General features: G+C 36.5%; 1 protein-coding gene across 2 annotated transcripts; it reads left to right on the forward strand.

Moving 5' to 3' along the window:
• On the forward strand, window positions 1-27,227 carry LOC115713266 (glycerol-3-phosphate acyltransferase ATS12, chloroplastic). 2 transcript variants are annotated; one of them, XM_061115758.1, is made up of 13 exons: window positions 1-402; window positions 8,016-8,113; window positions 8,671-8,757; window positions 8,845-8,942; window positions 22,001-22,058; window positions 22,819-22,920; window positions 23,037-23,098; window positions 23,195-23,305; window positions 23,925-24,003; window positions 25,287-25,406; window positions 25,484-25,597; window positions 26,368-26,547; window positions 26,714-27,227. In XM_061115758.1, exons 1-12 carry the CDS (start codon window positions 81-83, stop codon window positions 26,500-26,502), a joined length of 1,386 nt encoding a protein of 461 aa, XP_060971741.1. In that variant the 5' UTR covers window positions 1-80; the 3' UTR covers window positions 26,503-26,547; window positions 26,714-27,227. The 2 variants fall into 2 exon arrangements, with proteins under 2 accessions (XP_060971741.1, XP_060971740.1); XM_061115757.1 differs by having other exon boundaries at window positions 2-402; window positions 26,365-26,547.
• The last annotated feature ends 711 nt before the right edge of the window (window positions 27,228-27,938 follow it).

The following is a 27,938-nucleotide window of genomic DNA, read 5'->3' on the forward strand; positions in this document are numbered from 1 at the left end:
CACCCCTAATTTCTTACACTCACTCACTCACTCACTGACTCTCTCTCTCTCTACATTTTGTGCGATAAAAACAGGAGACTATGTTTGTCCTCTCTGCTTCGCCATCCGCATTCTCCTCCGCCATTTTCATTTCCGCGACTTCTTCTAGGGTTTCGTCCGTCACTCTGTCTTCTTCTAAGCTCTTTGCGGCTTCGGTGAGATTCGCTGGGAAGAGGAGCTTTGCTTGTCCTTGTTTTTTGGCCATGGCAGAGCTTGTGAAGGACAAGGAAGCGTCGTCGTCGTCGTCGTCTTCCGCCACCTCCGTGAGCAGCAGCGGTGTGTCGGCTGTGGCGTCTGGCTCTACTTCAGAGAGTAAGGAGCCTAGCTATTCTCGCGCGTTTCTCAATGCTCGTACGGAAGAAGGTAGGCAGTGTTTGTTTTCGTTTGTGACAAAATGCGCAAGAGAATGACAAAATGCTCATTTTGTTTTACTCGGATCATGCTTTATGATTGCTTGATTGACTTTGTTTTGTGGCTTCAATTTGTTTTTATATTATTTTTGTGATTTGTGTGGGGTTGGGGAAATTCAATGTGAAAGCAAGTGTTTGTATAGATTAAAAACAATGAAAGCTTCAAGTAATTTGAAAAAGACGATGGAAATAAAGGAATTCTGTTTTTGTCAATATTGTCCTCCGTGTCGAATAGTTCCTTTTTGTAGCTCAAATGTTCCGTGTGTATCTGGGCCTGAATTATTTGAGGTTCAGACAGAGTTCATCCTAATTAGATATTTTTTTTAATTTCATGCCAGACGCATTGCATCCAGATTCTACCTTTTTGTTTATATTGGATTGTTTCTTATAGTCCTGGATTGCTTGGGTGCAGGAGAATATGAATAAATGTTTATATTCAGCATTTAGAGAGAGCTTATTCTTACTTTTCTTCGAATTATCAGTCATATTATATAATTCAATCATATAATATAATTGGTTGCTAAAAAGAGACAAGTGTGTAGGTGGGAAGAGAAGAAAATGAGGAGTATAAGCGAACGATTTGGGATTTATCAGATATAACAATAGATGCTTTTTGTTTTCGTGAAGATGTGTGATTCCATTTTTATGTTCTCAATTGTACAAGAGGTTTTCGATTTGCTTTCTTCTTCACTGATATTGATGTACTTTTAAGGTTTTGTTTACTTTCGAATATCTAAATTAGGATATGTGATTAAATAGAGTTAAGTATTTTTGGGTTTTCGTTTGTAGATCGATATTTATGAGGTTTCACAGTATTGAAAATAATTTTTAGAATATTCATTTGTTCATAGTCAGGAATATATTATTAGGCTAATTAGTAATTTTTTCTCACATGTACTAAATCATGCTCCCTGAACTTTTTTGGCTGTAAAAAATTCCTCATGAACTATTAAGATTGTTAGATTTAAAGACTTTTGTCTAATTTTAGTAAAAAAATTCTAATATGGATGAAAGTTCAGGAGGCATGATTTAGTACATATCAAAGTTTAAGGGGTACGATTTGGTAGATATCAAAGTCTGGGGAGCATGGTTTAGTATATAAACAATCACTGAAATAGTAAAATTGAATGAAATTAGACAAAAGTCCTTAAATCTAACAATCTCAATAGTTCAGGGGCATGATTTGGTATATGTCAAAGTTCGGGAGAAAAATTGCTAATTAGCCATATCATTATGTTGATTAAGAGAGAGAATCTTTGAAACAACATATGTTGGACACGCCAAACATTCTTTAGATTGCCAATTGCCAAGAAGGAACATTACTAAAATGTTCATTGAGTTAAAATAAGATGTTGTGAAAGACATACAAATTAGGTACATGTGCCATTCATGATTTGAGTTGTAAGAGATAATTTGTTTATTTGGTTATGCTGTTATATGTGGTGGATATTCAGAAATATTCATTGTAAAATTTATCTTAGGAAGCAAAATTAGTGACATCTTTATACTGTTTTACTTGATTATATGTGAGTGAGAGAGAGGGTCCAAGACATGAACTGTAAGATTTGGAAGGTGCTCAAATATGAGATGGATTGTCATTATAGAAGTGAGGAGACTTTTCATGCCAGAAGGAAATTCTTGACATGTTTGAATCTGAATGAAATGTAGATAACGTTTTAACATTAACTGATTAAATGAGTTTAACCACTTGGAATTTCACTATGTATTACTGACGTGACAAGGTTTTTAGAGTCTACTTATTCATGGTAATTATGGAGGACATTTTGGTTCACTCATAAATTAGGTGTAAATATCCCATGATTCTTTTGTAGGGATAACAAAGAGTGGTGTTTTAATGCTTACACTTTGATAAAATTAGCTTTGGATAGGATGAATAAATGTTTTATGATACAAAGGTTTATACTCAGAAAGTTTGGTCAATATCTTGTGCACAATGTAGGCATTTTAGGAGACAGCTAAAAATTTGCACACAACTTACATAAAGTTATAACTTGTAAGCTCTAGCATTCAATTATCAAAGCTTGTACACGTTTTCTTTCAGGAAACTTCCGAAAAATTGAGTATTGTAGGTAACTTTTTGGACACATGAAGCCAAGCTATGTGGTTACCAATGATAAAACCTTACACTTTGCATTTAACATCCTATCTCCGACGAAATGCCTTACCATTTAGTCATACATGTCATCATGCAATATTCTCTACCTAACAAAACACTATACTGTTTAGTCTTATTGGATTATTTCCAAATTTTCCTAAATTGTATGCAAACCTTAATTTGAAGCCAATTGGAATTTTAATTACTAGGCTTAATTTTATATGGTTTGCAACTTATAACCTTAATTATATATGGTTTGCAACTTATAAGCTTAATTGTATATGGTTTGCAACTTATAAGCTTAATTGTATATGGTTTGCAACTTACAATTATGAGGTCCCAAAGTTGCAAATCTTTTCTAGATAAGTATCATTCTCATACTGTAGTTTTTCTTACTGTACAGAATAAAGCCTTTATGCCAGAATATAGTGCTTGAAGTTAAGCATCTCATTTTGACTTATAAAGTTAAGACATCTAGGAAAACCGATTATTTGAGGCGGTTTAGTTTGTAGTGGTGGTATGAGTTAAGTCATTATAGATAAAAACAATTATTAATGTTATCATCTATAGTTATACTTTGTGTTTAAGATCATAATACAAGTTGGTGGCATGGGGGGAGGGGTGGGGGTATTGTTTGAGGCGGGCTTAGTTTGTAGTGGTATGAGTTAAGTCATTATAGATAGAAAAAATATTATTAACGTTATCATCTTTAGTTATACTCTGTGTTTAAGATCATAATACATGAGATACAATTTTCTGAGATTGTTATGGATGTGTTAATTTGTCTGTTCCTGTGCATGCTACCTTTGAAATTTTATTATTTTATATTAACTTGTAACTGTTTAGACTTAGAACATAGTTGGTGATATCATAATCGTTAGATCAATTAGTGGGGGTATTGTTTGAGGCAGGCTTAGTTTGTAGTGGTATGAGTTAAGTCATTATAGATAGAAAAAATATTATTAACGTTATCATCTTTAGTTATATTCTTTGTGTTTAAGATCATAATACGTGAGATACAATTTTCTGAGATTGTTATGGATGTGTTAATTTGTTTGTTCTTGTGCATGCTACCTTTGAAATTTTATTATTTTATATTAACTTGTAACTGTTTAGACTTAGAACATTGTTGGTGATATCATAATCGTTAGATCAATTGGTGAGGGTATTATTTGAGGCACACTTAGTTTGTAGTGGTATGAGTTAAGTCGTTATAGATAGAAAAAATATTAACGTTGTGATCTTTAGTTATACTCTTTGTGTTTAAGATCATAATACGTGAGATACAATTTTCTGAGATTGTTATGGATGTGTTAATTTGTCTGTTCTTGTGCATGTTACCTTTGAAATCTTATTATTAAACTTGTAACTGTTTAAACTTAGAACATAGTTGGTGATATCATAATCGTAGATCAATTGGTGTTCAAAAAATATTCGATTGTGAATATGCTCTTTGAACTGGCACTGTTGTTTACTAATAGTCTTTCTATCTTTCAAAGTATGAAATTGCATTTGTATATAATAAAGGAAAGATAAAAAAATTAGATCATTTATTTTTTGACAATGTTATTACCTTAAGGCTTAAGGGTACTATCAGTTAAAGTCTTTGAGTGGTTGGTAGCTTTAGGAAAAATTAATGTGCATCCGATGACGCAAAAAAGGCGACCATTCCTCTGTATGTCCCCGGGATGGTGTGTTTGTTGTAAGAAAAGTAGTGAAGAAGTGGTACATTTGTTTTTGGGGTGCAGCCTTGTCCAAAGATTATGGAGTAAGCTTTTGAATGTTTTTGAGATTCAATGGGTACTCCCTGGATCAATCCCTCTAATGATTGTGAGTAAGGTGGGGGGTAGTAAGCGTAAATCGTACCTATGGAGGACTGCTGTTTTAGCAATCATTTGGGTGATTTGGCTTGAAAGAAATAACAGAATCTTTGAAGGGAATGAAGGCTTAGTTTAAGAATTATGGGAAAAAGTTAGATTTTGGACAACTACTCGGGTTTACAAAACCAAGAGTTTTGAGCAGTTTTCGTTCTTAGATTTGAGTAGAGATTGGAGAACGTTGTGTAATGTTGTTTAATAGTACCTGATATGTTTACGTCTTGTTTGATTGCTGTTGTTTTTAATTTTTTTTTTTGGTGTGGCACTTGTAACTACAGTTTTCCTCCGCCACAAGTGAGGTTATCTATATATAACGGGGGAGGGGTCAGTCTTCTTTTTCAAAAATTAGGCTTAAGGGTACTGCCATCTTGTTTTTCATATAGAAATGTAAACTGTAAATGGCATTCTTCCCTTATTTTTATCCTTTTGGTAAATGAACTTTATGGAAAATATGACATTGTGAATATTGTTACAAAATCATGTACTTGGTGGTGCTATGGGTGGTTTACTTACATTGTGTGTTTATATACATATGTTTCTAAAATTAACTTTACATTGTATCTTAAATTATGGAAGTTGCAGCCTAATAAGGTGTCAAAAGATAAATATTAATGGATATGGCTCTTGCATTAATCTTTCTTGACGTCTGTACTGAAATCAGTAACACGAGCTATGGTCTCGAAGGAATATGAGGACTTCCTGCTTTGTTTCATAATTTTTAGCTTGAAAAACACTTTTAGCAGTTTTTAGTCTGTTTCTATTTGTTTTTGCTCATGTTCTCCATCAGATTGTATTTTTATTTTTCGTTATAAGAATACTTTATCCTCTTTTCCTTTAAATTGTGTTTTTCATTAATTAATGTTTTGTGTCTTATAAAAAAAATAGGCAAGTGTGAAGACGTGATAATACATATATAATATATATATATATTTATATTTATCATTATCAACTAGGAACCTTGGTAATCCACTCTACAAATCACATTCCACTATGCTCAAATGAGGGAATTAATAATCTGCCTAAGACATAAGTTACAGTTGCCTAGTTACCATAATTATTCACTAGTCATAATTAATATAGTGATCTCTTCTTATTTTCTCCAATGATCTGTTCAGTCCATTTAACTGATTCACACTAATATAGAGCTACCGATACCAAGTTGATGTGAATCTCAAAACCACGTGTACTTCAAATTATTGTATTTGCATATGTCTTCCTGGTTATGCATATTGGTGCAATTGAATAATTTCCTGTTAACCTGGAAACTTTCTCTGGTGACTTAGACATCAATGTTTGACACGTGATATGAAAGATGACGTCACAGAGTTGAGTAAACCCGAGTCATAGCAGTCGACCTGGGAGGGGACCCTAGCCCTGCGCGCAGGTTGACTCTGGGATCTTCAGGATGGAAGTTTGGACTTCAATAACTTGAAATCCAACCCACTATCTTTCAGTATTCTATACCATGAAGACATGGAGCAACTTAATCCAAGGTTCGGGAGCTGAACTTACACGAGCCTGCAACCTAGAAGCCAACCTGCGCACCTAGGGTTTCCACACAGTGCCCAAGTTGACATCCTCAACTAGGGTTTTAGTTTCCGAGACCGTCTTAGTGCAAAGTGGCCAAAAGTTGCATTGAGACATCAATTAGACATACCACGGACTTATGTGAAACATTAGAATCAAATTCGGAGCAAGTTGATTTTTGAGCGCCTGGGGCCCGAGGCCCCGAGCACCCAGCGCCTAGGTTGATATCTGTCAATTTGGGCACCTTCCAAGTGTCCGATCGAAGATTCTACTTTTGCATTGAATTTGCCTTCATTACAAATGAGGAAATAGGTCCTTCCGGAGGAAAAAAACAATTCTTGAGCATTAATAACAGGGCCCAGCGCCCAGGTTGATACCTGGGGCTGGCCTTGTGCCTAGGTTGACAATTTGCCAACCTGAGTCTCGAAAAATGGAGTTTTTTTAGGAATTCTTGCAAGCATTATCCTCGTTTTTAGAAAATATTGAGATTCAACTATTTTCGAGGACCAAATGGAATTTCTGAAGGGGCAAAACTAGGTTCTAGTGCCCAGGATGACATTTTGTCAACATGGGTCGGAAATCCAATTTAGTTCAACACAAACTGCTCTGGGCATTTTTACCAACTCGGGGAGAAAACTACAAACTCGAGTCTCTGGAAACAGGGCCCAGCGCCCACGTTGACAATCAATCTGAGATGTTGCCTTCAATTGCTCAAATGCCAAATCCGATGTGACTATTGAGTCTGGCATGGTAAAAAACAGGAGAGGAGACCTCGTCGTCAAGTTCAGAAGCCTTGGAAATATCTAAAACAGAATCCCGAAGGCTCGGTTTAAAGGGCCCAACGCCCAAGTCAACAAATGACTTGGTTTGTTGGGTTCTGCTTATTTGAATCTGATGCTGTTTCGACTGCCCGTCTTGTTTTTCACAATTACAGTGATCCATGAAGTCAGAACAATCAAATTCACAATTTCAATTTTTTAGCAAATTGACTCACTTTGAAATTAGAAGTTTCGAGTATTCCGTTTTTTGCAAAACAGCAATATGTCCGAGAATTAGTGACCAGCTTCGCCAAAACCTATAAATGGACTAAGTGTTGTCAAACTATCACTTAGGCATCTCAAAGGACACCCCTTGGACGTTTCTACACTTATACATCCTGTGATGTCAACCTCAGCGCTGTGATGTTAACTTGGGTAATGGGACTTGAATTGCCTTGAGTAAAACAGTCATGACTCATTCAATTTTTATCCGATCGACACAATTCAACTTGTGTTTTGAAGCTATTTAAATACTTTATCAAGTCGTATCTCACACCCCAGATGTAATTTTGAAGCTATTTTCGTCAAAATTCACCCCAAGGGAGTTACGAAAATAAGTTCTAGGTAACTCGCAGCGGGACCCGTCGGACACCAAAAATCGGCCATCACCATCAGAAGCTACTTTTAAACGTTAGATTATCATCAACAGTGGAAAACAACTTATTAGTATTTTTCTCTTATTTTTGTGGGTCTCCTTCACCTATAAAAGGAGAGCTCCTTTAGCTCATTTTTCACATTTAGAAAATTATCCACAAAGTCAGAGCTTCTCTCTCTAGACTTTTTCTCTCTACAGTTTGGAGCATCTGATACTTAGTCTATTGTTGTAACTGCCATCTCGTGAGAAATAAAACTCGAAGTAAACGTAGTCCCATTACTATCACAATATAGGGGTGATCTACTATAAATGGCTGTGTCTCTCTTATTAATGACTTAACAAATTATTCATTTATGGCAATCTAGCGAGCGAGTGTAGTTTAGAAGTCTAGTCGAGATTTCTAAATCAACATTTCCATTCAATTTTTGTCTCCCTTTGGAACACTTTCACTTTTTCTATGGAGGAGAATATGGTTGCAACTGTAGTAAATGCATAAAAAAAAAATAGAAATTACTCATGAAGTTATTTTGAAAATTGATCAACAGTGATATATTTATTTCCTGAAATACAGATTTATCAATTAAAAAATATTAGTTGCTTCTAGACTTCCAGTGATTTTCAGCTTACATGCAGAGATACTGGCTGGAATCAGGAAAGAAGAAGAAGCAGGAAGGCTGCCTCCTACTGTTGCTTCTGGGATGGAAGAATTATATCATAATTATAAAAATGCTGTAAGTATTGATTCTCAACTCACTCTCTAGTTTGACATGTTGAGATGTTTATATTATTATCATGTAATTTTTCATATATATAATGGATAATTTTTTGTTTTTTTGTCAGATATATATAATTATGTATTCGTGTATTTGATTTTATTTAGCATGCATGATATTATCAGGTAAGTGTAAGAGCTAAGCAAATTTAGTTGGAGACAGTCTTTTAATGTATGATGAAGTGTATTTTGGTGTATTCATGATCGTCATATTCTCACCTAATACTTGCTACTAAGGATTGAACAGCCGCATTTATTCATTTTATTTTGCTGAGTGTAGCCAGGATACAACTATTTTCCTTCTACACCCACCTACTACACATGTCACCTGAACTCTTAACTCTTCAAGATAGATAACTCTTTTAGAGTCTTCTAAGAAATTATTCTAGGGTGAGATCAAATGTTGTTCATTAAGAATGTAGTTTGGCCTTATGATGCATTAATATATTTAAGATTTCTGTCATTCATAGATTTTCTGTTTCCTATTTCCTTTATTCAAATGGTTTCATGTTTCAGATTTTGCAAAGTGGAAATCCCAAGGCAGATGAGATTGTATTATCAAATATGGCTGCTGCATTGGATCGCATATTCTTTGAAGTAGAGGTACTACTGCATACTGAGTGTTCTATAGATTATGTCAGATTTTTTTCTTTTTAAAAAAAAAATAAAAATGAAAATTTGCTTTTGCAGGACCCTTTTGTATTCCCACCATATCACAAAGCACTAAGAGAGCCTTTTGACTACTACCTGTTTGGTCAAAATTATATTCGACCATTAATTGACTTCAGGTTAGTTGAAACTTCCCTGCGTTCTCATCTCTAGTTGCAATTTATGTCCCTACATGTATTTGTTTGCTTTTTGTTCTGAAAATCATGCCTTCTCTGACATGAACTTCCAAATTTTAGGTGTGACTTTGATGTGCCCTGCCACTTGAATTTTACAATTACAGTAGGATTATAGTAAAATATTAAGAGGAAAGGATGAAGAAATGCATCAGTGAGTGTTATTGAATTAAGGAAAATTGGTTACAAGCCTTGAGCCCTATAGGACTCTGCTACAGAGAGATAATTCTCACTATTAGCATAAACCCCATAAACCTCTCAACAGTGCTATATTAACTTGCAACAAACTCACTCACAATTACAATAATACCCATAACAGTAAAAGACCAAACTATCCTGAAACTTTAGCATTCTTACCTCTCCTAGCATAAGTAAAGCGCACCTTGGTCCTAACATTACCCCCCCCCTATATCTCGAACCTTGTCCTCAAGGTTGAAAGTAGGAAATTGTTGGCGGATGGTCTCAAACTTCTCCCACGAAGCTTCGAATAAGGGCAAGTTCTTCCAACGGATCAACACATCAACCTCATCACCGGGACCATTGGTGCCATGGCGCACATTCAGCACTTCCTTGGGCTCCACTTGAAGTTCCAACTCCGGAGTAAGTTGGGGAGGGAAGTTGGAGGAAGAGGAGGCTGCCCCAATAACGGCTCGGAGCTGAGAAACATGGAAGACGGGGTGCACTGCTGCACTAGGAGGAAGGTCAAGCTTGTAGGCCACTGCTCCAACTCGGCTCAAAACCCAAAAAGGTCCATAGTAGCGGGCTGCCAACTTCTCATTATGACGGATAGCCAAAGTCTTCTGCTGGTAGGGGCGGAGTTTGACAAACACCAAGTCCCCAACCTCAAAACGGACCTCACGACGATGGGAATCAGCCGTGGTCTTCATGCGGTGTTGGGCCCGAAGGAGGTGCATCTTGAGATCATCAAGGAAGGAGTCTCTATCTTCCAACATTTGATCCACAGTCAAGACCGCCGAACCGCCCACAGGATAACGCACCAAAGGGGGAGGATCACGGCCATAGAGCACCTTGAAAGGGGTACATCCCAAGGATGAAAGGAAGCTAGTATTATACCAATATTCCGCCCATGACAACCATTTGGCCCACACTCGAGGCTTTTCCGAGGCAAAACAACGCAAATAAGTCTCAAGGCAGCGGTTAACTACCTCTGTTTGACCGTCGGTTTGCGGGTGGTATGCCGTGCTACGCTTCAGAAGTGTGCCTTGCTGCTTGAACAATTCAGCCCAAAAGTGACTAAGGAAAACACGATCCCGGTCAGAGACAATGGAACTCGGAATACCATGGAGCTTGACAACATTGTCAATGAAAGCTTCTGCCACAGTTTTGGCAGTAAATGGGTGGCGGAGAGAAATAAAGTGGCTATACTTGCTTAAACGATCAACCACTACCAAAATCGTATCCACCCCTTCGGATCGGGGCAAACCCTCGATGAAGTCCATGGTGATATCATCCCACACTTGGACGGGTAGAGGTAATGGTTGTAGCAAACCAGCTGGAGACATCGCCATAGACTTATTGCGTTGACATACTTCACAACGCCGAACAAAGTCAACAACATGTTGTTTCATCCCTGTCCAGAACACATCAGCCCGAATGCATTGGTAAGTGCGTGTTTCCCCGGAGTGCCCCCCAATGGGAGTCTCATGATACTCCTTCAAAAACTGGGGTAGAAGGGAAGAAGTGGCAGCAAGCACCACTCGGCCTTGTACTTCAACTGTCCATGATCAAAGGAGAACCCAGGAACCTCCCTGTGTTGTTCCAAATCAGCACAAATCTTAGCCAATAGGGGGTCGGCTAGCACTTCTTGGTGGACCACCTCCCCAATCAAGCCAAGAGGATGTAGTAAGGACGGCACAAGCTGCGGGAAGAACCCTTGACAAGGCATCAGCCGCCTTGTTAGCAATGCCCGGTCGATATTGTATCTCAAAATCAAATCCAAGTAACTTCACCAACCACTTTTGGTGTTCCGGAGACACCAAGCGTTGTTCCAAGAGGAACTTCAAGCTTTGTTGGTCGGTTCTCACCAAAAACCTCCGACCCAACAAGTATGGCCGCCATTTGAGAACTGCCAACACTATGGCCATGAGCTCCTTCTCATAGATGGACTTAAGTTGAGCCTGCAGCTTCAAGACTTGGCTAAAATACGCAAGTGGCCGACCTTCTTGCATGAGAACAGCTCCTAAAGCATATCCCGAGGCATCTGCCTCGATCACAAACTGCTTAGAAAAATCCGGAAGAAATAAAACCGGAACGGTGACCATAGCATGTTTGAGAGCTTCAAAAGCAGCAGTAGCTTCAACATTCCAACAAAATCGATCTTTCTTCAATTGCTCCGTGAGAGGCCTTGCAATGGACCCATACCCTTTCACAAACTTCCGATAGTAGCCCGTAAGACCCAAGAAACCGCGGAGACTTTTCAAATTTGTGGGCAGCGGCCAATCTAACATGGCTTGGACCTTGTTAGAGTCCACCGAGACCCCCAGAAGCCGAGATAATGTGACCCAAGTATTCTAATTGCTGTTGAGCAAAACAACATTTCTTCTTGTTAGCATAAAATTGGTATTTAGCCAAGGTATCCAGGACTACCTGTAAGTGGGAAAGGTGGGCCTCCAAGGTTGGGCTGTAAACCAATATGTCGTCGAAGAACACCAGCACAAACCGCCGAAGATACGGCTTAAAGATTTCATTCATGTTGGCCTGAAAAGTTGCTGGCGCGTTGGTGAGTCCGAACGGCATAACCATGAACTCGTAGTGTCCCTCATGAGTCCGAAAGGCGGTCTTAGGCACATCCTCAAGTCGCACCCGGATTTGATGGTACCCCGATTTCAAATCCAACTTCGAAAAAACTTTGGCGCCATACAACTCGTCAAGGAGCTCATCAATGACCGGTATTGGAAACTTGTCAGCGATAGTTTCCTTGTTAAGCGCCCGGTAGTCCACACAGAAACGCCAACTCCCATCCTTTTTCTTCACCAACAAGACGGGGCTCGAGAATGGGCTCATACTAGGTTGACAAATTCCCCCTTGTAACATCTCCCCAACCAATTTCTCAATCTCATCTTTCTGCACATGGGGGTAACGGTAGGGCCGAATACTAATCGGAGCGACTCCGGGGCGAAGGCAAATAGCATGGTCTCGGTGCCGGGTAGGTGGCAACTTGTTTGGCATGTCAAAAACACTCGTAAAACGCTGTAACAACTCCGACACAGCTGCTGGAATATCCTCTACATCTCCCACAATAGTTGTATGACCAAGCTCCACCCATAACCCTTCATGTTCCTCCTTAATCGTCTTGATCATAGTCTTTAGCGAGACTCGAGTTTTGTGGAGGGCTGGGTTGCTACATAGCTCCACGGTTTGGCCACCTCTCTTAAACTTCATGATACCTTCCTTCCAATTATGATGAGTGTCCCCCAAAGTCTCCAACCATTGGACCCCCAATATTACATCGGTGCTTCCCAAAGCTAATGGTAGAAAATCATCAATGATTTCTACCGTTTGCGAAGAGACGGGCACTCCTACACAAACTCCCGCACCTTTGACCGCTTGCCCGGTACCCATTTGCACTCCATATGATTCCGTATCTGAAATGGGGAGTTTGAGTTGAGTAACCAAGGATGTGGCTATGAAGTTGTGGGTAGCTCCACTATCAATAAGTACAGTCACCTCCTGGCCATGAGCACTATCCACCAATTTCATAGTCTTTGGAGAAGTCAATCCCACCACAGAATTAAGTGACACTTCCACCACTTGAGCTTCAGTCAACCCATGTTGCTCATTAACACCCAATTCCTCCATGGCAGTCAACTCTTCCATTTCTTCCAATTCATCTTGCACCAAAATAATTTGTAATTCAGGAGACTTACATTGATGTCCCCTTGTCCACGGTCCATCACATTTGAAACAAACTCCTCGAGCCCTTTTCTCTTGCACCTCAGTTTCAGTAAGTCTCTTGAATCCTCTTCCCCACTCCATTTCTCTTCTCTGGTTTAATGGAGTTGATGCACGATAAGTGTTATGTTGTGCAGATGGGCTTTTGTTACTTATCCCACTCAGCCCCATAACATTTCTTTGAGTGAGCCCATTTGAATTAAAAGATGAATTTCTAATTGGGCTTACCCTTTTACTCGGCCCACTCCCAAAAGCCCGCATCACCTTTGGATTAGCTTCCACGATTTCAGCAAGCTCCATTGTCTTCTCCAACCCGACTGGTTCAAGAAGTCGGAGTGTGCCCTGTATCTCCGAGTTCAAGCCCTTCATGAACGTCAACTCCAGCAACGGCTCAGCCATCGGACCTAGCGCCGCCGTCAACGCCTCGAACTGCTGCCGGTATTCCTGCACCGTGGATGTTTGCTGCAACGCCAGGAAGCGGTCATACGTTGAACCTTCATGCGCAGGGAGGAATCGCCGGAGAAGGAGACCCTTCAATTCCGTCCAGCTACGTATTTCCTGCCTTCGGTTCTCCCACCTAAACCAGCGAAGCGCCGGACCTTCCAAACAGACCACGGCTACCTCCAATTGCTCCTCTGTCGTAAGCCTCTGCAAACCAAAATAACGCTCCGCCCGATACGTCCAATCGTCGGGATCCGAACCTGTAAACAGAGGTAGCTCAATGTTTCTCGGGCGAAACTCCGATCGCCTACCCCCATTACCTCCAAACTCCTCTCGACTACTCTGATTTCCTGATCCACTAGACCCGATCGGAGGTTGAACGGATCTCGCAATTGGACTTCGTGGACCGTCGGTGAGCTCCGTCGCCATTCTCGCTTGCCCACGGAGAAGTAAATCAAGCTTCTCACTAATTACAGCAATGCCTTGTTCGTGAGAATCGATTTTCTCCTTCATCGAATTCCAATCACCATGAACGGAAGTTTGAGATTCCTCTTCCTCTGATTGAACCGCCTCCATCACCTTCTTAGAACTTCTGGTATTGGTCATCTCTTTCTCGGATCACGTGCTCTGATACCAATTTGATGTGCCCTGCCACTTGAATTTTACAATTACAGTAGAATTATAGTAAAATATTAAGAGGAAAGGATGAAGAAATGCATCAGTGAGTGTTATTGAATTAAGGAAAATTGGTTACAAGCCTTGAGCCTGCTACAGAGAGATAATTCTCACTATTAGCATAAAGCCCAAAAACCTCTCAACAGTGCTATATTAACTTGCAACAAACTCACTCACAATTACAATAATACCCATAACAGTAAAAGACCAAACTACCCTGAAACTTTAGCATTCTTACCTCTCCTAGCATAAGTAAAACGCACCTTGGTCCTAACAGACTTATTGGCCTAAATTTAGAATGCTGTTGGGCTAATTATGTCAGACATTGGGCTAATTGCTGTTGAATGTAAAATATGACAAATAAATAGGCAGAAAATAATCAATGTGGATAAGACATTATCGTTAATCTAATGTTTTTTATTTGGTAATTTTGAACCGCATGAATGTGGTTATCTAGTGGTTATTTATTGTTAAAAAAAATAGTTGCCTAGTGGTTCACTAATAGTGTCTTAAACTGAAGAGTTTTTTCGTCTTTCCAAATACCTTATCCTTCATGGCTCATTTATTTCAATTTTGGGAAACTAGTTGGATGATTTCCTGCCAATCTGGGTTTTTTCATTGCAGTTTTTAAAGGAAGAAAAAAGCTAACCTATTAAATTTTTTCACTAGTTTTGTCTTTTAGTAAGTACTATGCCTATTATAGTTCTAAATTGATTATATCTTAACTTTTGTTGTGTTTTTAATAGAATATACCTACATAAATGTTAACTTTAACATAATCAATTATTCTCTGAATAGTTGTATAGTTGTATCCATTCACCTTTTTATAGAAAACTCTCAACAATTGCATCCATAAGCTTTGAATAGGCAACTCATTGATTTCATTATAAATCCGGAGAACAAGAAGATAAGTGGTGTAAGGCCAAAATAAAAAGTTGCTTTCCGATGATTAGTATTAACTATTATATCTAATGTTTGGAATTTTCATCAGAGAAAAATTCTGAGAAGAAGAAAAGTGGTGTAAGACCGAAATAAAAAAAACAAAGGTATATGATATATATATTGGTAAGAGCTATTCCTCCTACTCCAAAAACACTGATTAAAATTCTCATGGTTTCTCCTACTCCAACTGTTAGCCATTCCTTAAGATTACTAGTGTGAACAAACTCCAAAAAGTTACCCTTCTGATGACATGTATATATTGACAAACGTGTATAATTTTATTTTTTTGAAAAACACAAACGTTTATAATTTAAAATTAGTAAACGCATTGATCACTTAAAAATATAAGAATAATTTACATTCATACTTCATAAAAGTACATCAACACGTGTTATGAAAAAATAAACAAGACCACATCAATATGAAAAAGAAGCTCTAGGGTTTGAAAGTATTAACATTACAATCTTGGTCTAATTCAAAAGTACACTACACACGAGCATAAGGTTTGAGCAGGCATGTAACTATGGACAATTGGACATGTCAGGCTCCCATTGTAGGTTCGATTATTTGATTAGGCTAATAAGTTTCAGTAATTTCAAAAAAAAAAAATTATTTATGATTTGACTTTCTGATACAATGTTGATTAATTTTTTTTTTGATGTTTATGTAGAGTATTAGAGTCTCTATATGAGTGCCACTTTTGCCTTTTGCCTTTACTGATAGGGGCATATTTGTTTTCGATATTTAGGAAAATTATTAATTAATTTTATGATGGGTCTAAAGTGTAGTTATATTTGGCCTTCTACTAGTTTTCAATTTTATCAGGAATAATTTACGATGCAGAAAATAGAGTTTAAAATAGTCCATTGCACGTGTAGAAAAAAACAGGCGCAAGTGCAACTGAATTTTTTATTTCTTTTTAAAACCTTGGTTCCAACACTGTAAAAATTATTCAAAAATTAGTGAAAGCCTGTCATTACTATAGAAAAAGTTAAAGTATAATTTCTCCAAATGTCAAAATTATAATTTTTCCTGTAGTATAGGCAAAAGTGGTGCCCTTATTATTTAATTTTCTATAAATATATTAGAACTTCTTAGGTGGGAAATCACTTTTACCTCTGTTGTAGGGTCATTTTTTGTTTTCGGTACTTGAGAAAATTTATTACACAATTATTTTTTATAATAGTGTGTAGATTATAGTTTTAGCAGGAATGTCACTAGTTTTTTTAAAAGTTATGTATAATTTACATTGTCAAAAACATAATTTAAAATTGTAGAGAATGGTGAATAGAATTGTATGTTATATTTCATAGAATAATATATATTTATACATAAAGTTAGGAGATTAAATGAAAAACTACTAAATACAAATAAGAAACTACTAAATACAATTTAACCTAATTTATAATTAATATACAACTAATATTCTAACACTCCCCCTCAAGCTGGAGCATAGATATTAATTATGCTTAGCTTGTTACAGAGATAATCAACCCGCACCCCATTCAAAGCCTTTGTAAAAATCTCCTAATTGTTCTCAGGTTTTCACATATCCTGTGAAGATAAGGTCTTGTTGAATTTTCTCACAAACCAAAATGACAATCAATTTCAATGTGGTTAGTTCGCTCGTTGAATACGGGATTTGAGGCAATATGAAGAAAGATTGATTGTCACACCACAATTTTGTTGGAATAGAAGTCTTAAACCCGAATTCAGTAAAAAGCTGATAAATTCATATTACCTCACACAACACAAAGCCTGTGTCATAGCTCTATATTCTGATTCAACTCTAGATCTAGATGCAACATTTTGCTTCTTACTCTTCAAAGAGATCAGATAGCCCCCAACAAATACACAATATCTTGAATTGGATTGTCTATCTACCTTGGACCCTGCCCAATCTGCATTAGAGAAACACTTAATTTAGGTATGTCCATGATCCTTGTAAACTATTCCTCGTTCAGGTGCTCCTTTCAAGTAACATAAAATCTGCTCTAATGCTGCCCAATGATGAATTGTTGGATAAGATATTAATTGACTAATGACACTGACTGGGAATGCAATATCTGGATGAGTCACAGTTAAATAATTCAACTTTTTAACCAATCTACGATATTTCTTAGGAGCTTCAAATGGTTCTCCATCACGTGTAAGATGCACAACTGGATTCATTGGAGCATTATAAGATTTTGCTCCCAATTTTCCTGTCTCAGTTAACAAACCAAGTAAATACTTCCTTTAAGAGAGAAAAATACATTGTTTACTTCGAGTAGCTTCAACATCCAAGAAATACTTGAGCACCTCTAAATCCTTTGTGTGAAATTGTGTATGAATGAAAGACTTAAGGGATGAGATGCCTTCAGTATCATTTTCATTAATAACGATGTCATCAACATATACCACTAACAAAATGATACCAACATTTGATTTTGTAGAATACAGAATGATTTGAATTACTTTTCAACAAACTAAATTTCTCAACAAGCTTACTAGACTTACCAAACCAAGCACGGGGACTTTGTTTCAATCCATATAAAGATTTGCGAAGATGATAAACTCATCCTAACTCCCCTTGAGCAACAAACCCAGGTGGTTGCTCCATATACACTTTTTCCTCAAGATTTCAAGAAAAACATTTTTAATATCAAGGAGATGCAAAGGCCAATAATGTGTAGCTGCCATGGAATTGAACAATCGAACAGATGTGAGTTTAGCAACAGGAGAAAAAGTATCACAATTATCTTCTCCATATGTTTGAGCATAACCCTTGGCAATAAGACAGCCTTTTAAGCGATCAATTGTTCTATCTTGATTGAATTTAGCTGTAAACACCCATTTGCACCCTATAACCCGTTTTCTTAAAGGTAAATTAACCAAGTCCCAAGTACCATTTGCAACTAAAGCATTTATTTTTTTTTATCATTGCAGCAAGTCAACCAAGATGAGACATTGCTTCACGAACATTTTTAGGAATAGTGATAGAATCAAAAGAAGTAATAATCCTGGGTTTTTGTGACTGATGTCACAATTTTTTCTACAGTTTTTTTCGTTTTTATTTTTGTTTACTGTTTGTTTACCATGGTTTTCCTCCGCCTTAAGTTAGGCTTGCAATATATATCGGGGGAGGCCAGTCTAAGACAAGTGGTCTCTTTCTCCATTTTCAAAAAAAAAAAAAAGAAGTAATTAAAGAGCAAGAAGAAGAGGAGAGATGAATATAAGAAACAAAAGAAGAAATAGGGAAAGCTCATTGACATTTACCTTTACGTAATGTAATGGGTAGGTCATCTTTGAGTTCCGAATCTGATGACGAAGATGCAGGTGCAGGACATGAAACGGGAGGTGGAGAAGGTGGACGCCTGGTGTACATTATAAGAGGCCTAGGAAGTGGTGGAGGTGTAGGCTTTGTGGGAGTTATGACCGAGGCGGGTGAAGGAATAAGAGATTCTTCAAAACATGTATCGGGCACAGAGAATGTGACAAAATATACCAACAAATCATTATCCTCCCCCTAACGAGGAAGAGTAGGTGAAAATGAAAAATGAGGTGAAATTTCCACTAAAGTAATATTAATAGAAACAAGATATTTGTTGAGATCAAGATAATAAAATCTATACCCTTTCTGAAGACGAGAATAACCAAGAAAGACACACTTTAATGCCTTAGGGTCTAAATACCCAAAGAGTAACTGGACAGATATCGCGAGCAAAACAAACATTGTCATATACCAAGAGTAACTGGAAACAATGACTTACTAGGAAGAAAGAATTTTAGATGGGATCTCACCATTAAGTACAGAGGATGGCATGCAATTAATAAGAAAGCATGCTGTGGAAACTACATCGGCCCGAAAGGGTTAAGGAACTTTCATTTGAACTAAGAGGGCACATGCAATTTCAAGAAGATGTCTGTTTTTACGTTTTGCTACACCATTTTGAGGTGCAGTATCAACACAAGAAGTCTCATAAAGTATGCCATTAGAGTGTCATGTAAGATTGAAATTGAGCAGATGTGTACTCTTTGGCATTATCACTTTGCAATGTATGGACTTACACATTAAATTGAATTTGAATCTCAACACAAAAAGCACAGAATATAGAAAATAACTCTGAATGATTTTTTTATTAAATTCAACCAAGTTACACGAGAATAATCACCTACAAAAATAACAAAATACTTGAATTCAAACAAAACAGAAAAAGGACCCCAAACATAAGAATAAACTAACTCAAAAAAGGAACACTAGCATGTTTATTGACTTTAGGACTCAAACTAACACAATGATGTTTGGCAAACTGACATGACTCACAATTTAATGAAAATATCTTACTATATTGGGGACAGAATTTCTTAAGTAGAGGTTGGGATGGATGGCCCAAACGACAATGGGCCTCAAAAGCAGAATCAACACTCAGACAAGCAATAGAGACTGGTGGAAGTGAATTAAAAACATATAAGCTGTTAGATTCAAGCCTTTTACCAATAATTTTTTTCGTCATAAGATCCTAAAACAAACAATGATTGGAAAACAATGAGATTGAATGATTTAGATTACGAGTTAGTTGACTAACAGAAAGCAAATTTAAGGACAAATTAGCTAACCGTAAGATTGATGACAAAGTGAGCAAAGTTGTGGGAGCAATAGTACCTGATCCAAGAACAGAAGATGATGTTCCATCATCTAAAGTAATAGTAGAAGTGGGACTATAAGACTGAAAAAGTGGAAAAGAGATTGGAATTACTTGTCATATGATTTGTGGCACGAGAATCAATGACCCATTTTGAGGTTGTGGAAAGAAGACATGCATTAAAGTTACCTGAATTAGCTAAATCAACAGTAAAAGTGGGACTATAAGACTGAAAAAGTAGAAAAGAGATTGGAATTACTTGTCATATGATGTGTGGCACAAAAATCAATGACCCATTTTGAGGATGTGGAAAGAAGGCATGCAATAAAGTTACTTGAATTAGCTAACACAGCGACAAAAGGAGATGAAGACTTAAGTGATTCTTGATACCTCGAGAACTTGGCAAATTCATCAGCACAAATAAGGATCGATTTGTCAGATGCATCACTTGTGCTTCAATATTAGTAGAATTTTTTTGTTGATTTTTGAACTGTAACTTCTTACACTCAAACTTGGTGTGGCTTGGTTTCTTACAATAGTTGCACAGGATGCTCCCAGAATTTGGTGTTCGATTATCATGTCCTTGTGTATTACTTTCTTTGTATCCACTTGGAGTAGAGTTTTTTTCCTAGTGCAGAATTGTTACGACTCACCAAGGCGCTAATAAGAGGAGTTGAAGAGGTAGAATTTGTGCGAAGAGTACGAGTAAACACATCTTGTAAAGAAGAGACATTAGAACCAGAGAGAACTCGTGACTTTGCAGAGTTTACTTCAAATGAGAGTCATGCAAGAAAACTCATAATAGCCATCTGCTCTTGTTGGCGCTATTGAACCTTCACATCAAGACTAAATGACAATAATGCATTAAGCTCTTCATATGTTTTCTTAAATGCCATAAAGTAACTCATAAGAGAGTGATCTTGTTTCTTCGCTCAATAAATCATGTATGCGAGACATGTTGCCTTTGCCAGATTACAAAAATTCAAAGTAATCCATTAGTTCCTTAACCAGTTCAGAATGATTAATCAAACTAATTACTTCATTATCATAGAATTTCGAATTTGAAGGAACAAGCGAGCATCCTCATGGAGCCATATTTTTCTTGAATTGTCTTTTTTCTTGGAGGATCATCAGTCAAATAATCATCTTTGTCAATATTTCTCAGATACAGTCGAATCGTCTTACTTTACAACAAATAATTTGAACCAATCATTTTATGGTCTGTGATTTTAGACATCACGGGAACCACATCAAAAACAACTACTGATTTCGAATTTAATTTTATCTCTGCCATGATCTCGAAAGCAAAAACAATTGAAAGGGAAAAAGAAAAAAGCGAACACCAAAGAATGAACGCCCAAACATGAGGAAAGTAGAAATATTAAACCACAAAATGAGAAGAACCGTCGGAGACTGATGCAAGGAGGACAGGGAAGGGCTGGGAGCGTGACAGAAGTTTATCGTCACCAAAAAGGAGGTCGGACGCGGGCTCACGTGTCGTCGCGTGGGAGTCAGGGCGACGTGTGGGGCCCACCTGCGGTGATCCAAGCTGTTGAACTTCGGAATTTGTCTATGTGGGTGGTGAGAGAACTCGCTCTCCAACTAGGGTTTTCGAATAAGGAACCTTAAACTCAAATCCTAATCTTATTTATTTTTTTTATTCTATTATTATGTTTTTATAAACTCTAATTTCGAATTTTGAATCACAATTTTAAGTATTGCTTTGATACCATGTAGAGAATGGTGAATAGAATTGTGTATTGTATTTTATAGAATAGTATATATTTATATACAAAAGTAGGAGATTAAATGGAAAACTACTCTAGCAAATTACTAAATACAATTTACCTTAATTTTTACAACTAATATACAATTAATATTCTAACAAAAATATTTTGGCCCGGGAAAATTTTTAGAATTTCTAAAAGATTGACTGGATGTCAGTTATAATTATAATATATATTATAATATATGCAATCAATTTAAAATAGTTGAGTTATAATTTTTATAGGTGCTAAAACAGAAAAGGCCCCTATGGGGTAATATGATGTCCTATTCCTACTTAAGAATTTTTCTAAGTACATTTGTAATTAATTGCTAAACTAATGAGCATATCTACAATATTGTAAAATTTATGGTATTTTCACAATATTTTAATAGATTTTTTTACTCATGTGTCATGCATCACCAAGAGCAATAGTTTAACCATTTTTTAAATCTTTGTTCCTTGATTTGTATGAGGACTTTTTTGATAATCAGATTGACTTTGTTTCTAATTTGTTTCTAATCATATATTGTTTTAAGAATACTATGTGTACATGAGATTTATTTGATCTGCCTTCTACTTTGATAATGTTGGTTTCTTCATGTTTTACCCTTTCCTGAAACTAAAGTTTGACCTTGATGCAGTAACTCATATGTTGGCAATATTTCCATCTTCAGTGAAATGGAAGAAAAGTTAAAGCAGGTGCTTATTCTGATTGCAAACTTTACTTTATGGAGGTGTAGTGTTCGTAAATGTTGAATATTTTGTTGTTCTGATGAGTTATCTTTTCAAGAAGAACGTTTACCTTTGTGCTAAACTTCTGTAAAGAGTTCATTTCAAAACTTCCTTAAAGAGTTTTATTCAAGACTTCACAAAATACTTCTGGTACTTGTATACTTGCATATGTACAGTCCGTGCAATTTTGATAGCTTCAGGGTGATTTTTTGTAAATATTTCTGGATAACTGAACCTAGGAAGTGCAAGACAAGGTTGTGAGATTAAGCAAATGCTGTTTTTGTTATACTGCATGTAGTGTAGAAAGTTATGAACAGTGTTGTAGATACATAAGTTGATTCAATTTTAATCTGCCAGTACGTTCTTAGCTTGGGTTATGAAATTTTAAGCCATTCTTAACCGGTATGGAATTAGGTTATTGCTGTCACAACCACTATCCTGGGATTTTATCTGGGTTTTCAAGTCCTCCTCACAGTTAATTATCTTGTGGTTTATCATTGACTGCCTGAGATTTGGATAGTGAGATCTAGATGTTTCCGTGTTTTGTAATATGCAGATGCCATGTTCTTTTGTTGAGTTTAGCTCTTCCCCACAGTACCAATGCCTGATCATGTGGTCAGTAACGTAATGACAAAGTTAAAATGCTCATGTGTGCTAAATGAGAGAAAACAGAAAAATTATAGGCGACTTCTGCAGTATAGTTTTGACATTGGACTACTGATTGCAGGGTCACAACATTGTTCTGATGTCAAATCACCAAACTGAGGCGGATCCAGCAGTAATTGCATTGTTGCTCGAATCAACAAATCCACAGTTTGCTGAAAAGATTGTGAGCTATTTTCCTTTTCCTTCCCCCCCACCCCCTCCCCCCTCTATAGTTCTACCTTTTTCTGTCTATAAAAGCTTTGTCTTTGACATAACCAAACTCTAGGTTTTGTACTGTAGACATATGTTGCTGGAGATAGGGTTGTGACAGATCCGCTTTGCAAGCCATTCAGCATGGGGAGGTGCTTCTGATGTTCCTTGATATGTTAAAAATAATTATTGTGGCTTCCTTGTTTCTTGATGTTCTGATAAGGTAAAAAAAATGTTATGGCTCTCAGGAATTTATTATGTGTGTACTCAAAAAAGCACATGTTTGATGTTCCTGAGCTTGCTGAGATGAAAAGAAAGGCGAATACACGAAGCTTGAAGGAAATGGCTTTGCTCTTGAGGTATCTTTATTTTTCATTTTTTTCCATTCTTTGTTATGTAAATATCTGAACATACAATCTGTAATGCTTGAGGGCTACTCTTATTTATGTTCACTGTGGGGTGCTTTTGGCCCAACTGTTCCTTGTATAAAACAATTTTGAGCAATTAACCCTATTTTCTTTGGGGTTTTGAAGGCTATATAAAAATGCTGCAAGAAGGATGCAATTGTTTAAAATACTGGTGTTTGGGTGTAAATGGGTAAGGAAGGTGCTTGATTTTTGGGTTTAACGAATAAGAAAAGGAAGAAAATTGGTCTCTTTGAATGGTGGTTAAACTGGTGACTAGAAACATAAGACAGTGAATGACAATAAAACAGGAGAAACACTTCAAGTGATTGAAATATACTGAAGAGTTGTTTCATAGTGGAGAGCTTGCCCAATAATATAGCTGCTGCTTTCAACCATTACAATGACTTGTCTTGTCTTGGTTTTTTTTTTTTGCTGTGTATTCATGATTGGCTGAAGTATATCATGGATTGTCTTGTTTCAATCATCTGTTTGAGTCAGTTAAGTCAACCTTATTCTCATTGCTTGTGATTTTACATTAGTGGGTTCTTCTGACTAAACAAGATCAATGCAGGGGTGGGTCTCAAATTGTATGGATTGCTCCTAGTGGGGGCAGGGACCGGCCAGATCCAGTTACAGGAGAATGGTATCCAGTAAGAGTTTTTCTTCTTCATCTTTAGTATACTAAAGATATATAGTTAGTTGCTATGTGCATTACTTTTATCTTGTGAGTTCTATGTATTTTTTTGGCATGAATTGAAACGTCTGATGAGAGACAATCGATTTTACCTGAAAAGTAAACAATTTTTCTTATGATTAACGGTTAGTGTTGTAAGTTTTCTATTAAAAAGTTGCTCTTTGGCTGGTTGAAGAACTATTAGTCAGTTATTTAGAAAGAAGTATTATTTATTTAACAGATTGAAAAGTGCCAAAATAAAACAAGAAAAAAACTACTGGCAATTTCTTTTACACTATAATATGTCTACTTTCGTATTTCGGTAAAGGAACTGGATTTGGGGGCTGAGAAAATAGCCAATGGTCTTCCAGTTCATCTTATCGGGCAATGTCAACTTTAGATGTGTTTTTGTTTGTGTTAAAAAACAATTCTCCTCCCCCCTCCTAGTTTATTGTTCTGTAAGGCATACTCTTCATAACCTGTTTATGACGGGCGAGGTTGTGATATTATTTCACTACGCAGAAAGTATCAGTATATCGAAGAGAAATATGGCCAAATTGGCTCTACTGTACTTTTTTTTTTGAAAAAGAGAAAGAGGCCTAATATTCCCACAAGGGTACGCTGTACCCTCACACAAAATCTCAGCGGTACAAATCCCTCCCACACTTCTTCATTCTCTTATTCCCTGAACTTAAAACACCTAAGGGCCCTACAGAATCTTCCATGCCTCTTGTGCTCACCGTCCCCTTCCCTTTCTAACTTGCTCTAACAATATGCTAGGCTGCCATTGGAATACTGGCTAGCAGTAGTTGTATCAGGTTCCAGCAGGAGTGATTTTGAGAGATTTTGGGAGGGGAAAGAACAGTAAATGTGAATTTATAAAGAATTTTTGTCATCACAGTTGAGTCGGTATGAGAGAAGATAAGATACTGGCTAGCTTTATGGATTTACAATGTTAAATAATTTAAGGGTGTGATGTCTCTGGTAGGGATTGGGATTCTGCTGTACTTCCTAGTCTTTTTGTCACTAATTTTTTGGTTTTACAATCACATTTGTTTCCTTGCAATCACTTCATATGAATATTATGAGTTTTGTTTCTATTAAATAAAAATTGTCATCACAGACTAATTTATTGTTCTATAAAAATTTGTTGCTATTTTTTTTCCTCTTTCCTTCATGGTATTTGTAAACAAATTAAGCATGTTGTTGATCTTTTGTTATGCAATTTAAATTTCCTCATACTGACGTAAAGGGGGTTAGGCGCCCTTTGATGCTTCTTCAGTGGATAATATGAGAAGGCTTGTGGAACATTCTGGTGCTCCAGGTCACATATATCCCTTAGCTTTACTGTGCCATGATATCATGCCCCCTCCACTCCAGGTATGATGACTTCTGTAGGCTGGTTTCTCGTCAAATTCTAATTTTTCTCATCTGTTCCGCAACTTTCTATTTTTCAGGTAGAGAAAGAAATTGGAGAAAAAAGAATTATCTCCTTCCACGGGGTTGGAGTGTCAGTGGCACCGGCCATCAGTTTTTCTGAGATTGCTGTATCTCATGAACGTTCTGAGGAGGTTGGTTTCTAATATTTATCGGGAAGGATCCTGTCAATGACAAAAGGATCTTTTCTCTTTTTCAAAAAAAAAAAGTACTAGTCTTATACATCCTGGGATTATTTGTAATCCTCCTTATACCTATGCACTTTTTTCGTGAGGCAACTGTGGATAACTCCTTTTAATCATTCAAATGCGCATCATAAATCTGGTGGAGTAGTTTTCATGTCAATAGGATTAAGGGTACGCTTGTTTTGGAGGAGTGAAAACATATGAATAGGAATAAGATAGAATAAAAATTAAAATGTTTTTTTTTCTTTTGCATTTTGTACTAGAATAGTCTTTCTTCCTATTTCAAAATGGAATAGTCATTCCACTAAAATGGTAGAAAAGTGATTCCATTGGAAATTTGGAATGATATTACCAAACTTTAAAATGCAACCAAACAAATAAATTGAATGAAAATTGAGTCTTTGCCATTCCATTTCATTATCTCCAACCAAAGGCCATTTATTATTATGATTTGTTTTTCTTTTAACTGAGAAGGTCTTAATGAGGATATACTGAAGGATTCATTAGTTGATATATAAGTCAGTAATCCTCTTTCTTAACAATAGGGCGTACAGTATCTTGTCCATAGTCCATTGTATCCTGCTATCTTGTTTCTGCATACAAGTACTTTGCTAGAACTGCCGGGTTACTGGAACTGGAACTTGGTATCTATTTAGTCTCTTCATGAACTTTATGCCATTCATCTTATCTTTCATCATTTTGTCTGTGCTTTGTAGAAGGCTAAAGAGACATACAAGGAGGCATTTTATGGTTCTATAGCTGAGCAATACAATGTGCTCAAATCAGCTATACATGGAAAACAAGGACTAAAATCATCTTCTCCCAACGTCTCTTTGTCTCAACCTTGGACTTAGTCAATGTCTTTCTACACAGTCTATTAAATTGCTTCTAATGATCAGGTATTCCCCTAATTCTTAAAAGCTCAATGATTCTTTAAAAGATTGTCATTTGATTAGACATGATAGCATCTACTATTACACCAGGTTCATATCTCACAATCTATTTTCAGTAAATGCCTTTGAAATGTGCCCTTTCTAATATGGGTATCTCATAAATTTCTTTCAGACTTGGTGTTTTTTGACATACTCAGCTCCTTTATCAAAAGCCAATGGGCTTGTCCTTTACAAGTATGATAGGAGATTAGTAGCTCTGTTACTTTATACTCCACAGGCTAATCTTTTTCTCCACCATCACATGGATATTCCTGTGTAGATGCTAAAACAAAAGCTGACTTGAGTTCTTTTGAAACTCAGGCTGCGTTGGAAGCTAAGCCTTAGCTTTAGGAATCGTTTATTGTACAGCTGGAGAGAGCAAGAAATGTAAATTTCTTGTAATATGTTACTCAATTTTTAAGTGGGTATCTTGCATTATGTTATTATTTCATTTATTGATAATGTGATAATAAAGTTGGGACTAGAGATCTGATCAACATAGAATAGAATTTTAGTGTCTTTAGCTTGGTTTCTACTGCTTCAAAGTACTTTTATTGTTGAACAGGAAGCACTTGTTCTGCTGCCACTTATTTATTTTTTCAAGGGATTATAACTTTATATTACGTATTTATTATGTTTTTATTTTATCAGTGTGTTAGTCTATTTGAGATCTATAGATAATTTCTAACAGTTGCATGTTGTCTATTTAATTTTGTTGTTTGTAATATGAGCTTTGAAAGTTCTTGTGCTGTAACTGAAATTCAGGATAAACTGTTAAGTCTAGGAAGCTGCATTCTTGGAAAATATAATGATCTTTCATAGTTTTATTAGTTTTCTAAGTTGTCATATTACCCTCTGGAAAGCCCCTTGAAGTAATTCAGACTTAATTGGAAATTTAACTTTTTAAACAAGGAGGCGGCACAAAACATCTGATATGACCAAACTATAAAAAAGTCATTATAATGTGCATATAATATAGTTTCATTGTATCTGATTCTGGTGATTTTTGAGAGGAGATTCCCAAAGGGGAATGAATGGAGTTATAAAATGCTACCACTTTGTAAATTGTTGCAAAATTATTTCACTCTTCTATCTCATTTTTGCCCTCTTACTAAAATAAAACACATGACAACTGATACCTTTTTATTAAGAGAAATGGTTAAGGGTACTTTAAGGTGTTAAGCACCACAAGGTAGTAAATAATTATTGTTGCAATTTAATATTGACAGAAATGACCTTAAATAATAAATACATTTTTTTTAATGGAAATAATAAATACATTGATTAGTTAAGTAAATATCTTTTTTTCTTTAAAAAGTTTAGCAAAATAGCTAAATGCAGTAAATTAATTAATAAAA

This window comes from Cannabis sativa, chromosome 5 (genome assembly GCF_029168945.1).
Source record: "Cannabis sativa cultivar Pink pepper isolate KNU-18-1 chromosome 5, ASM2916894v1, whole genome shotgun sequence".
NCBI classification, from domain to species: Eukaryota; Viridiplantae; Streptophyta; class Magnoliopsida; order Rosales; family Cannabaceae; genus Cannabis; species Cannabis sativa.

What these genes read in the sequence shown, in the direction of transcription:
- LOC115713266 (XM_061115757.1), top strand. Translation starts at nt 81, where the DNA reads ATGTTTGTCCTCTCTGCTTCGCCATCCGCATTCTCCTCCGCCATTTTC. An exon ending in ATCATAATTATAAAAATGCT is followed by an intron (nt 8,114 to 8,670) that starts GTAAGTATTGAT and finishes TTCATGTTTCAG; the next exon opens with ATTTTGCAAAGTGGAAATCC. An exon ending in GAAATGGCTTTGCTCTTGAG is followed by an intron (nt 23,306 to 23,924) that starts GTATCTTTATTT and finishes AGATCAATGCAG; the next exon opens with GGGTGGGTCTCAAATTGTAT.